A 12,695-nucleotide genomic window follows, 5' to 3' on the forward strand; every position below is an offset into this window, starting at 1 on the left:
CTGCCCTGGGTCAGAAGCAATGTAGCAAGACACCGCACATCCACAGCAAGGCCGCTACACATAATCAGCAACACCCCTTCTCTGTCCCCTCATGCAGAAAAAGAGAAGATGGGGGGAAATCCCTTTGGCCTGCATCAAAATACCATTCACACATACTCCCTCATCCCCCACCCATTCTCTTCCATGCATCACAGCATCATCCATACACAACCATTCTCCACTCATCCCTATCTTCTCCCTTCCTCAACAGACACTGCCCTCTTTCCCAATGCCCCTTTTACCTTATCCATCCATCTCATCCTTGTTGTCACCTTATGTTCACTCCCTCCACCTCTGCCTTCCACACCTTTTTTAATCTTTCTTTCCATGTATCCAAATCATTCCAATACTCTTTCATCAACACTATCTCCCAATTTCTTTTCCATCCCTGCTCTCCTTCTCACCTCCATGTTTCTCACTCTATCCAACCTAGTAATCCCTACCATACTTCTCAGGTATTTCATCTTAAATACAAACTCTTCTTCTTTTATCTTCCATGTTTCTGCCTCATACAGTGCAGTCGACACAATCACTCCTTCAGTCTCCTCCTATTTTCTATTCCCAAATTTCTATTTCTCGTTCTACATTCATTTTCTACATGACATATTTGGAAAAGTATCTGATAAAGTTAAATGTTAATGTGGGCAAAAATAAAGTGACAAGATGAACAAAGAATGATGATTGTAGAAGGTTACAAGTGTGAAGGGTCAAAGGCTTGAGAAGTTTCAAATATTTCAAGGTTGTGTCTATGAGAAACCTCTGTTCCTTACAGGATTAAACATTATAAGCTGCTCTAATGACACATACATGTTACATATAAATCAATGTACCTAAACTGATCTAATCTTCCTTACCTTCTTTAGTTTCAGCATTTGTAATTTTCAAATCATATGCTTGCCCTTTGCCCAGTCTCTTCTGCTGGATGATGGCTTCCTTGAGATCACCAAGGGATATGTGTACGCCATCAAGGGCTAGAGTATCAAACTCCTTTGATGATTTAAATTTATAATGCACCGACATCCTGTAAGAAAAAGAATGGAAATATTTAAAAAATCTCCCTTTATAGGTAAAACTTACAATAACCACATGAAAAAAGTCTACATTTTTAGGATCCCCATATTACACAAGTTGACAAAATGCAGCAATGACAACTTGTGACCATTATACATGACACTATAAGACTATTATAATAATCGTTGCCTCAAGTTTCACCGAATAGATATTCAAAGTCATAGCCAATGGAATCCTTGGATTTCCCATAGATCTCTCTGCAAAGAAATGTTGGATTGTTGTTCATCCTACTCGAAAACAAACTTTCTATGTCACTGGATGATGTGAACTTAGTGTGAAAAGGCCAAGGAAATACCAAGTTGATAAGAGTATTTTTTTTTTGTAATTCTTCCTGCTACTAATCTTTCCATTAGTTTGGATATGGTGGGCAGTAATGAAACTGATCTGTACAAGGTAGTTTTCAGGTAATTTTTTAGTTTTAATAAAGGTATGAAATGAGCTATTTCCCCAATAGCTGGAATCTTTTTGTACAGGGTGGGGAGCGGAAACTTCCCGATTTGGGGATTGAATTATAAAGTGTTTACACTTCACAATTCTTTATTCTACTTTTATGTCTGTCACACAACATGGGAGATTTACTTTTACACAGTTCTAAAAACAATATCTTTTAAATGTCCACCTCCATTGTCAATACACTGATTCAGACGATTTCGGAAGCTTTGGTCTACTCTCTCTAGCATGGTGAGCGGTATATTGGCTATTTCAGTGCGGATGGCATTCTGTAGGTCTTCCAGGGTCTATGGACGGTCGTTATAAACCAATTTGAGATAACCCCACAGGAAATAATCATAGGGGCCTAAATCAGGCGAGCGCGCTGATTTCCCTGAGAGGCGATTTAAACTGGCCAGCGCGCTCGCCTGATTTAGCCCCCTGTGATTATTTCCTGTGGGATTATCTCAAATCCCTGGTTTATAACGACCGTCCACAGACCCTGGAAGACCTACAGAATGCCATCCGCACTCAAATAGCCAATATACTGCTCACCATGCTAGAGAGAGTAGACCAAAGCTTCCAAAATCGTCTGAATCAGTGTATTGACAATGGAGGTGGACATTTAAAAGATATTGTTTTTAGAACTGTGTAAAAGTAAATCTCCCATGTTGTGTGACAGACATAAAAGTAGAATAAAGAATTGTGAAGTGTAAACACTTTATAATTCAATCCCCAAATCGGGAAGTTTCCGCGCCCCACCCTGTACAACCAGGAGTGGTTGAAGATGCCAGTTAACACTTTAACGGCTGTTACACCAAAGTATTTTAGGTGCATGTTTGACATCTTATCACACGTGTGGACATTATACACATTGAAATAACCACTGGAAGACACCCAAATAAATTTCAACACCTACAGCCATTAATAATAATAAACAAATCCCACCCAAAACAAACACAAAAAGCTTGTCAGGGGCAGGTATGTACGAATAACCTTACACTGCTATACACTTGTTTAATTTCACACAATTATTACCAACGGTTATCCAAATTTTTCTTCAGGCATCGGTCCTCTTTATAGAAGTAAAAAATTCATTTTTTTTTTAACTTGCTGCAAAAAGTTTCAAATGCTGGCAACAACATTCCAAAGTTTTAAACCGTTATGGTGATTTTAAATATGAATAATCATCATTTCAATATCTATATCATATGCTAACTGGCATCAGAACATGACTATGTGAGAGAGAGTGGTTGGGACAAATGTGTGGTCCACATGGCTCTCTTAACATTTACTATGCATCTCATTTTTTTTTCCACTTGGTTTTCTACAGCCTACAAACACTTCCAAGTGTTTGAAAGAAACACCGAATGCCTTGATTTACTTGAATAGTGAATTATAAAATAATTCATCTGCATATTTCAACTATCATACCATTGACATTGATGTCTGGAGTGTAAAAACTTCAAGGTCTTTAATGCCCATTTTCTTTATTTTTTCCCACTAAACTTATGTCTAAGATCTACTCTTACAATTTTTTGTCTGTTTGCATTTATTCTAAAGCTGACACTCTGCTTTACATTTTGAAAACTGTTTATTGTGATGTGCTGAATATTGGAATTTCTTGAAGGATATATGTTATACAGTTAAATTCTGTGGAAGTAACAATATCAGTCCAGAAAAAAATTACCACTGGACCTACACATATTTAGTGTGTCTGAAGCAGACAAACATCCTTAAGGTGATTATTGGTTCCATTAACCTTAATCCTTGAGCTGACCCTGCGTGCTATGTGATCAATCATTATACAACTGAATTTTCCAAAGACAATCCAACCTTGGAATGAAGAAAAGGGTGAATTAACGAAGATTTACTGATTTCTGGATGGAATGGACAAGATTACTGACCTCATGGATTCGGATGGTAGATATCACCATATTTGGAGAACAAACTAAAAAACACCACTCTCCAAAGAATGTGGAAAAAAAAATCACCTTACTGATGTGATTATCTCTGGAATAGCATAAATAATGATGTGACCCTAGTTGAACCTAGGCATGAATTTAAAATATGTATGGTAATTGTAGAATTAACATAGCTCCTTTCCTGTGTACTACAATTAGGCAAACACACACACAGAACTATACTTGAATTTGCAGCTAGATATGATAAACTGGAGGATAAGAGACAGTCTTCACAAAAGTTGCTCCTTTCCTGTATACTATAATCAGGTGCACATGTGCACACACACACACACGCATCAAATGCTGGTTCAACTAAAGATGCAAAGGGACAGAGCTTGGAAATGATGGAGAAAAGATAAAAAAAAAAAACTGGAAAATGGTAAGTATATATAAACTATAGAAATGATGTTAAAGTAAGAAGAGAGGAAAAAAAGAACCATGAAAAGGATATTATAGATAAATGCAAAGAGCAACCCAAGCTATTCTATCAATACATGAATGGTAAACTTAAAAACAAACAGGAAATGGTGACACTACGCCAAGGGAATATAGAATACACTGAAGAATCATTTCAAATCTGCTTTCACTAGAGAGAAAGCACGATATTGGGACGAAAGAAATGAAAGGCAATCTCCTCCCATGAATGAGATAATAATAATAACACAAAAAAGAAATAATGGAACATCTATTGTATGTCTATTTTATAGTTATAGCAAATTATATTCATTTAGGAATTGCAAAAGTAATGCGTAATTGGAAGTATGTATGTTCGTATGTACATGGGATGTGTAATTGTTCTCGAAGTTTCCATGAGAAGTCATATAGTTTTCATCCCTGTTTACTTAATTATTATCTCAATTCTTGTAATGTGAAAGTTGAATGAATGTGAAATAGGATATCTTGTAAATATATTTAAATTCATTGTAGTATTTTGAGTGTCTGACATTTTCTGTGTGAAAGGGAATAAATTAAACTAATTCAGCAAATGGTAACTAGGAAATTATGGTGTACCCAGAGAAGGGACACGCAGCAGTTAGGCAGTCAGTTGTTTGAGAGCAGTGTGTATACAGTCACCCAATAAAGCAGTGATCAATTCCGTGACTTCTTTATTGCCTCATCAATGTTGAGTTATAACATAGTAACACTCAACAGATGGTGGCTATAATGGTGGGATCATATCTACAAGACAAGTGAATTCAGTTAGTTTCTTCCCCACCCACCCACCCTGTGCTTTCAACATGGATGTTCCCGTGGACAAAATTCTCTTTTTACGTCCTGAGTGGCAAAGTATCTTCGCATCTCCAGAGAACGCCTATGAGATCTTCTATGGGGTCACCTCCGCTTCCACACCCACATTCACCAAGCTGTAAGAAGTGTGAGCCAGCAGCCCAGGAAGCTTCCCCACTTCCTGTTTGTCAACTCTGTGTACACCACCACCCGCTCACACTCCTGTTGCTTCCTTTGTCAAACAGTGGCAGAAGGTCGTCTCCATACTTCACCGTCACTCTAGTGTGGGTCTTCTCTACCCACCCTACATCACCCTCAGACCTAGTTCTGCACCCAGTCGGCAGGAAACCACCTCCACTACCCCACCCACCACCGATTTGCCGTGACTCTAGCCCAATGCACCTATCATCTTCCCCGGGCACTTGGCCACCTCCGCCACCAACTGACTTGCCCGTGATTCCACCCCACCACACTCCCATCTACGCCGACCGCTGGACCACTCCTCCGCTACCCCTCCACCTCGTCTTTGCCCGAGTACTTGGCCGCCACCTATGCCACCCACTTTGCACCACCACCTCCACTCATCGAGTACCAGAGTTTCAACAACAGATCTATCAAACCTTGACGTCAGGAAATCACATGGCCCGGATGGAATTGTAAATTGGATTCTAAAATAATGCAAAGAAGAACTAACGGACAAAATACATAACATACTAAGTTGCCCACTTAAAGAAGGAAAAATACCAGGACTGGAAAAATGATAACATTGTACCAATATATAAAGGAGGAAACAAGGAAGAACCAACTAACTATAGACCAGTCTCACTAACAAGTACTATAGCCAATATTTGTGAGAAAATCATCAAGAATAGATGGGCAAAACACCTGGAAGACAATAATATAATAAACCAAGACAAATTGGGTTCAGACAAGGAAGATCATGTACCACAAACTTAATATGTTTCTACTGTTTCTACTCAAGATTAATAGACATAGTGCAAGAAAGGAATGGATGGGCAAACTGTGCCTTCCAAGACTTACAAATAGCTTTTGACAGAGGGAAAAAAAAAAAAAAAATCTTGATTGGTAGAAAGATGAGAGTAGTGCTCAGAAAAATATTCAGTTTGGAAAGGGGTGATCAGTGGAGTACCACAAGGATCTGTATTGGGCCCAATGTTTGCTATTTATGTAAATGACATGGATGATGTGAAATGTTACATGAGCTTCTTTGCAGATGACACCAAACTGTTAAGGAAAGTAAAAACTGAAAAGGATTGTGAATCACTGCAGGAAGACCTGAATAAGGTTTGGAACCAGAAATGGGAAGTGGACTTCAATATTAAGAAGTATAGCATAATGGACTTTTGGAAAAAGCAAAAATAGAATATCAGGACAATATCAAATTGGAACCAAGGAGGTAAAGAAGGAGAGATCCAAAAAAGATTTGGGTGTAATTATCTCAAACGACTTGTCCTATGATAAACAGATATGTCATTCACATGTTATTATAAAGTGTAGCTGGTACCTGGTCCCCCCTTTTACGAGGTATTAGGAGCTCAGAAGACGAGAGTTTCAGGAAGCGCCACCTCCCTCATTGTCGCCAGGTTCGCTTACTAGAAAGCTCCCGGCTGGAAATTGGAGCTAAACGATAGTTTTCTCTTCCTCTTTCTGGTCTTTGGTGTCCCTTTTTGTTCTGTGTCTTTGTCTTGTTCCTCAAGTGCTTTTGTAATGATGGGATTGACTCCAACAAAGTGAGAAAGAAGATTATGTATCCTTCCAAAGTTATGACAGTCGCTCTTGTGACGAAAAGCACTCGGAGCGCTTTATTTGAAGAGGCACGTGATGGTACGTTATGCAAGCTCGATGTTTGCGGTGACGTCATTTGAGAAATGAGGATATGAGGAGTAGAAGGGTGTGAACGTGCGATCAGCTTTAGCGAGCCCGTGTGCGCCCAGCCGTATTGCTATGAGTCATCTTCAGTAATAACCGAGGCAGAAGTACACTCTTTCTCAATAATTTGATTCAGTTTCTTAGCTTTCATGAAACACACGTTTCTTCTTTGAATGTTTAGGCATTCTTGAAATGATTATAGCTTCAAATAAAAGTAAATAAAAGTTCTCCAAGGAGCAACAATTCGCTTACAATAATTTGCTCAGTTCACTCACGAGCGAACTCCTATCCCTGTGTAGGACATGTTTCCAGCTAGTCTATATTAGTGAATAACAAAATACATAGCATTTGTGCCATTTTTATTGCGATGAAATAACTTAGTCAAACATATGTGCAGCGAAGGTGTACTGGGAAGTGGGGGAGGGTCAGAAAAATAGCCATAACTCCTTTATTTTTTTGTATTTCGCTGAAATATTTCAGGACTGGCTTGCCAAAGGCCACTAGATGACAGGGAATTTTTCTCGAATATTTCGATTTTTTCGGAAATTCATCGCAACAGCCCCCTTAAAATTGGGTATAAACAAACACCCACACTCCAAATTGACATATGAACAAAGACTGGACAAACTCAAACTACCAAACCTGGAACAAAGATAAGGAGATCTACTAACCATCTACAGAATCATGAAAGGGGTTGAAGTCATTGATAGAGATAATTTACTAAAGTGGGATAATAGAAAAACAAGGACAAAAAAAAAAAAAAAAAAAAAGTTATAGAAGAGATCTGAAAAGAATAGCTTCCCACACAGAGTGGGAACAAATTGAACGAGGAAACAGTGAATGCAAAAACTATACTAAGAAGTGATCAAATTGGATGCTTAAAGATACAAAGGTGGATCACTACGAGCATAGCTCTCTTCCCATGAAATACAATAAGGTAAATTCAAAAGAAGCGTGTTATCAATATTGTGTACATTACCAAGTTTTGTTTTAACATCACGTAAGCAAGATGCTGTAATGCCTGCCATTTATTTTATATTATTTGTTTGTTTGTTATTACTTGTTTTGGTTTATTATTTGCTTTTCATTTATTATTAGTTATCTGCCAATTTATTATTATTTACTATTAACTATACCTATGCGTTTATTTTATCATCATATTATAATTTTTTTTATCCAACCTAGTTATGGACCAAAAGGTCTCCTGTCGGCATGTTCCACCATTGCAATCACAGATAACTAATTCTAAGGACTTCCAACCATAAAGGTACATTTTTGTATAATTTTGTCCCACTTTGGACACATTTAAGGTGAGCCTTCACAGTTTCCCCTATATCAATGAATTTCCTGAAGTGCTTGGGATAGCTTTGCATTAGGGGATTGGTCAGGTAAACCTGCCAGCCATCAATCCAGGTGGTAATTGAATGTTACAGGCGAGACCCCTAGACAACTCAAGAGGGAAGTCATATTCAATGCAAAATTCCAAAGTATGGCAGCTTCCACAGTGTGTCATTGATGTAACAAAAAAGCCCTTTTCTTATGTGAAGGTTTGTTTGATTCACATACGGCATGAGCCCCTCCAGGATCTACCACAAGTGAATCACCTGGCAGCACTTGCATCTTGTTTGCATGCAATAGTTTTTTCTTTTAATTGGTCCATGTATCTCATGTGCTGCAATCCTTGGAATTTGCTTGCCAAGTTTCTCTGTTGGGCTTCTATTTTGGTCATCTCCTCTATTTTGTGTGATGACCACAGTTGGCAGAAGTACCAGTGTTTTCCAGTGTCATGATGCAGGTCCTGTCTTGAGTGCAAAAAGTTCTTAGTATCCATCTGTCAACCGATTTGTTGAGAGAAGGATGTAAACAGTACATGGGCGATAGTGGCGCCGCGTGTGGTTTCGTGCACATCTATAATATACATTTTTCTTGGTGGAAATCAATGCCAAAAAATACTGCTAAAAGCAAATTTACAGTAAATGTTCAGTTTTGCACCTGGACGCAATATAGCAATAGAAAATTAATTATCAAATTTGTAAGTTATAATGTATCAACGTAATATGCAATTTTCTGGGGCAGAAAAAAAAAAAAAGTTGCTAAAACAGATTTCATAAGTAACGAAGTCACGCCGGATGAATGGTATGCCATGTTTATTATGATAGATACATACATACATATACCAAGGCTTTTTCCCCCTTCCAAGGGAGGTAGCCAAAAAGGGAAAGGCATAAAAACACTCCCACCCATTTCATCCCCAAACACACTCCACACCCCTCCCACCCTCCCTCTCATCTGAGCACCTCCTGGATGACGGGTCATCCCTGCACCCTGCCCACCGCCCTGGGTCAGAAGCAGTGTCGCAAGACAGGTTATGATAGATGCCGACGTCAAAGAAATGAAAGGATGACAAATTCGTCTACCCAAACCTAACCTGTGTTTAATAAATCAGTACCTGCAATTTGTATGTCATCCGGATCGTCCTCATCATCGTGAGAGACATTGGCAGGTTGTTCAACCACTCTCTCAAATTGTGGGGTATATAAGGTTCTTTCAGCTTGAAGGAATGCATAGATTTCAGCTCCATAGCATTCCTTCAAGAATATGTACCTCACAAGGTACTGTCGGAAGTACCGTGATGTCCATCTTGTAACTGATGTTTCAACTAGCCCGGTCAGACGACAAGATGGCGTCCCAATCCTATGCTACCGACTTCGTTCGTTAGCATATTTGTTTGTGGCAAGGTATTTTTTTATGTTCATTTCCTCCAAGAAAATCCCATATTACGTTCATGTATTATAATTTACAAAACTGATATCTAATTTTCTAACACTATATTGTGCCCATGTACATAACTGAACAAATACCAAATATACTATCAAACGATGCTGCAAGCATGGCATTGAGATGCCATGTTGTCGCATGTCCAGTCCAGTCAATGTCAAGTGATGGCTTTCATATTGTGCACCGGGCATTCTCCAACTGCAGGTGACATTTATAAGTGCTGTTACAAAGACAATAGAGCTTCTTTCAAGCTATGCAATAACTATTTCCCGCCATCCGATCAAGTACTTTATCAGGCTGTCAGCACCTGTGACAACAACGACCCAGATTGTGGTACTCCCCCAGGTAGGCGTAGCTCCTCCTTGGGGATCGGTGCCATCTGCGTAGAGCTGATGGCCAGGGGTAGATGCTGCTGTTTGGCCCCCAACTCTTGGGGTTGGGGGGTGGTCCCACGACGTAGACGTTGCAGCTCCAGGACCTTTATTACACACAGATACTCTCTTCTCTTCCTCCACAACCACCAAATACCAGCCTCCGGAAACATATTCATAATCATATCACTCACCGCTCCATTAACACACTGAAAGACAACACACTGCTGCATGCCAGACCCCCTGATATCCACCCTTCTGAATCCTCTCTCCCACGTAAGGACAGAGTCCACTTGGCCAGACTGCGATGCGGTCACCACCCAGCACTTCTAAGCTACCAGAAGAGGCTGGACGACCGTGTTGTGAACAGCTGCCCAGGATGTAACACTTCACCCCATACCATACAACACATAATGGAAGACTGCATTATACACAATCATGCACGCGAACAACACAACATACACTCTATAAAGGATTTGTGGGAAAACCCAGTTTCGGCTGTGGCCTTCCTTGGGGAGACGGGACTGCTCGGACAGACAGTCTAGGGAACGACAACAACAACAACAACAACGACCCAGATGATATTTAGAATTGCAGATACCATATTACTAAATACAGTTTAGGTTAGGTTAGATTAGAATAGACAAATTTCTCTTTTCATTTCTTTGACCTCAGCATCCGTGATGACGACAACCCAGACGATCTTTGGAATTGCAGGTACCACATTACTAAACACAACTTAGGTAATGCAGATTAGAATAGATAAATTTATTGTCCTTTCATTTCTTTGACCTCAGCATCTATCAAAACAAACAAACATGGTGTATCATTCACCTGTCACAACTTCGATTATTAGTAAATCAGTATTAACTTCATTTTCCCAAGAAAAATGTATATTAAGTTGATGTATTATAATTTACAAAATTAATTACTTATTTCTTGTTGCAGTATTGTGTGGGTATGCACTTAAAAAAAAAAAAAAAAGGACGAGTCAGCAGGTGCGATGAAACTTCATTAATTCCCCCAAATTCTTGAAACACATTTTTCATCTTTCATTATTGCATTTCAAAGATCCATTTTTTTTTGTGGAATAATTACATTAGGTCAGGATATATTTAAATATTACAATGCATTACGAGCTATTAGACGAGTGTTACACTTACACGTTTGTATTACTGTTAGCATGATTCTGGAATTATATTTCTCTAATAAATTCATGGCTGTTTTGTTGATTGAATGCTATAGTTATTCTTACCATTAAATCAATAATTTCAAATTAACACCACAATGCCAATGCTGAAAGCGTGCACTGACTAAATAGATCATGATGATGCACTGATCCGATGCAAGGCCATACGATGATAAACCCTCCCAGTCCCAGAAGATCGGTGGTAATGAATATGTTACAATAACTGAAAAAGTCTGAAATTTGCTGATCAGTTGCAATTTCTATTTCTGCAAACTTTATCCACACTTAGGCATTCGAAGTCTTACCTTTCTCAACAAGCACAAGTATGCAAGACTGAATACTAGTACGTCTCACATATGGCGGTGTTTATCATACTTAAAAAAATCAACCCTTTTCGCATCTCCACGATGCCTACACAATAAGAAATAATTCACACATGAAATAAATTAACGTGGAAAGGAAAGTTCCTATGAAAATGTTCAACACAAATAAAAAATGTGGCGTCACTTTCTCATTCAGTCGTAGCTTGCAGACGACTTTCCAACAATTGCACTAACAAGAGATAGTAAGTAAATGTTCACTTACTTTAAAAAGATTGCCTCTGAAGTTTATCTCCATACAAAGTCATGGAAGATACGAAAAAAAGCACAAAACACTGGTGAAAACGACAAAATTATTGCTTGCACTCCAACTTCCTTTTCCCCTTTCACAACATCCTACGGGGCTTTCATCATGTGGCGCAAGGGCTTCGTTCTTTGTCATAAGAAAAACTTTAATGTAGTATTAAAAATGCAGAAGCTAAAAATGATAATGTCCAAATAATCTTATTTCTATTAATATTTTCTCTGTTACAAATAGGGTTGTTGTTTATAAATATAAGGAATATTATATAAAAATAATTTAGAGTGACTATTTTCACTACCATGACATGCTATTTTCACGTAATACTGTCTTCACAAACAATGATCAAGTTATATTACTGGTACATTAAATATATGTTAGAATTATGTTGGGCTTTATTAAATGAATCATATAACTTAAAGTTATGCTAGTTCAAGTTCTGCCAAATATTGGTTTGGATTTCCAATATTTTTTACTTTCTAATCGACATGGATTACTGTCCTACACTATACATATGCGGCTGTACAAAAATAGGAAGCTCTTGAGTACACGCTCGAACATCATCCATAAGCATCAAAAATCATTAGTTAAAAAGCATGCACATATATAGTGCACTTGTGAGGTGATACACACAATAAATAACATATCTTCTATACGATACAAATGAAATTGAAAACAAGGAATGTAAACTTACTCAAATCCAAATTACAATCAGTTAAATTGGTTTGTACACAAACTGTCAGGTATTAATTCTTATATTATTATATATGTTTGAGATGAAATACCTAAGTGGTATGGTACGGGTTACTAGGCTAGATAGAGTAATAAACGAAGTGAGAAGGAGAGCGGCGGTGGAGAGGGAGCTGGGGGATAAGCATGATGAAAGAGTGTAGGGACGATTAGAACGTATGCCGGACGTTGCATCCCGAATGTTTTCTGCCACGGACGATTTGGTCTATGAAATTTATTGAATACGTACATTTCCAATAATGTGAATTTCATACATACATGAAACACCCCGTCGAAAAGGCTATTTATTAACATGTATTTGTAAATAAAGATGATAAATGATTATTAAACTGTATGTTTTCTTTTCAATAATTTTGATTGTTTCTA

At 38.2% G+C, this 12,695-nt stretch overlaps 1 protein-coding gene across 4 annotated transcripts in view; it reads right to left on the reverse strand.

Moving 5' to 3' along the window:
• Window positions 1–11,723, reverse strand: part of snama (something that sticks like glue) — a 146,239-nt gene extending 134,516 nt beyond the window's left edge. For 2 of the 4 annotated variants that reach the window (XM_076197771.1, XM_076197770.1), the window contains exons 1-2: window positions 11,544–11,722; window positions 894–1,060 (exon numbers count right to left, since the gene is read on the reverse strand). In XM_076197771.1, the coding sequence (XP_076053886.1) occupies window positions 894–1,059 (166 nt within the window). In that variant the 5' untranslated portion in view covers window position 1,060; window positions 11,544–11,722. Of the gene's footprint in view, window positions 1–893; window positions 1,061–11,543 lie in introns of all 4 variants that reach the window. The other 2 variants (XM_076197763.1, XM_076197778.1) reach the window with 2 other exon arrangements.
• Between the last annotated feature and the right edge of the window lie 972 nt (window positions 11,724–12,695).

This window comes from Oratosquilla oratoria, chromosome 1 (genome assembly GCF_046742065.1).
Source record: "Oratosquilla oratoria isolate Oo_2021 chromosome 1, ASM4674206v1, whole genome shotgun sequence".
Classification (NCBI taxonomy): domain Eukaryota; kingdom Metazoa; phylum Arthropoda; class Malacostraca; order Stomatopoda; family Squillidae; genus Oratosquilla; species Oratosquilla oratoria.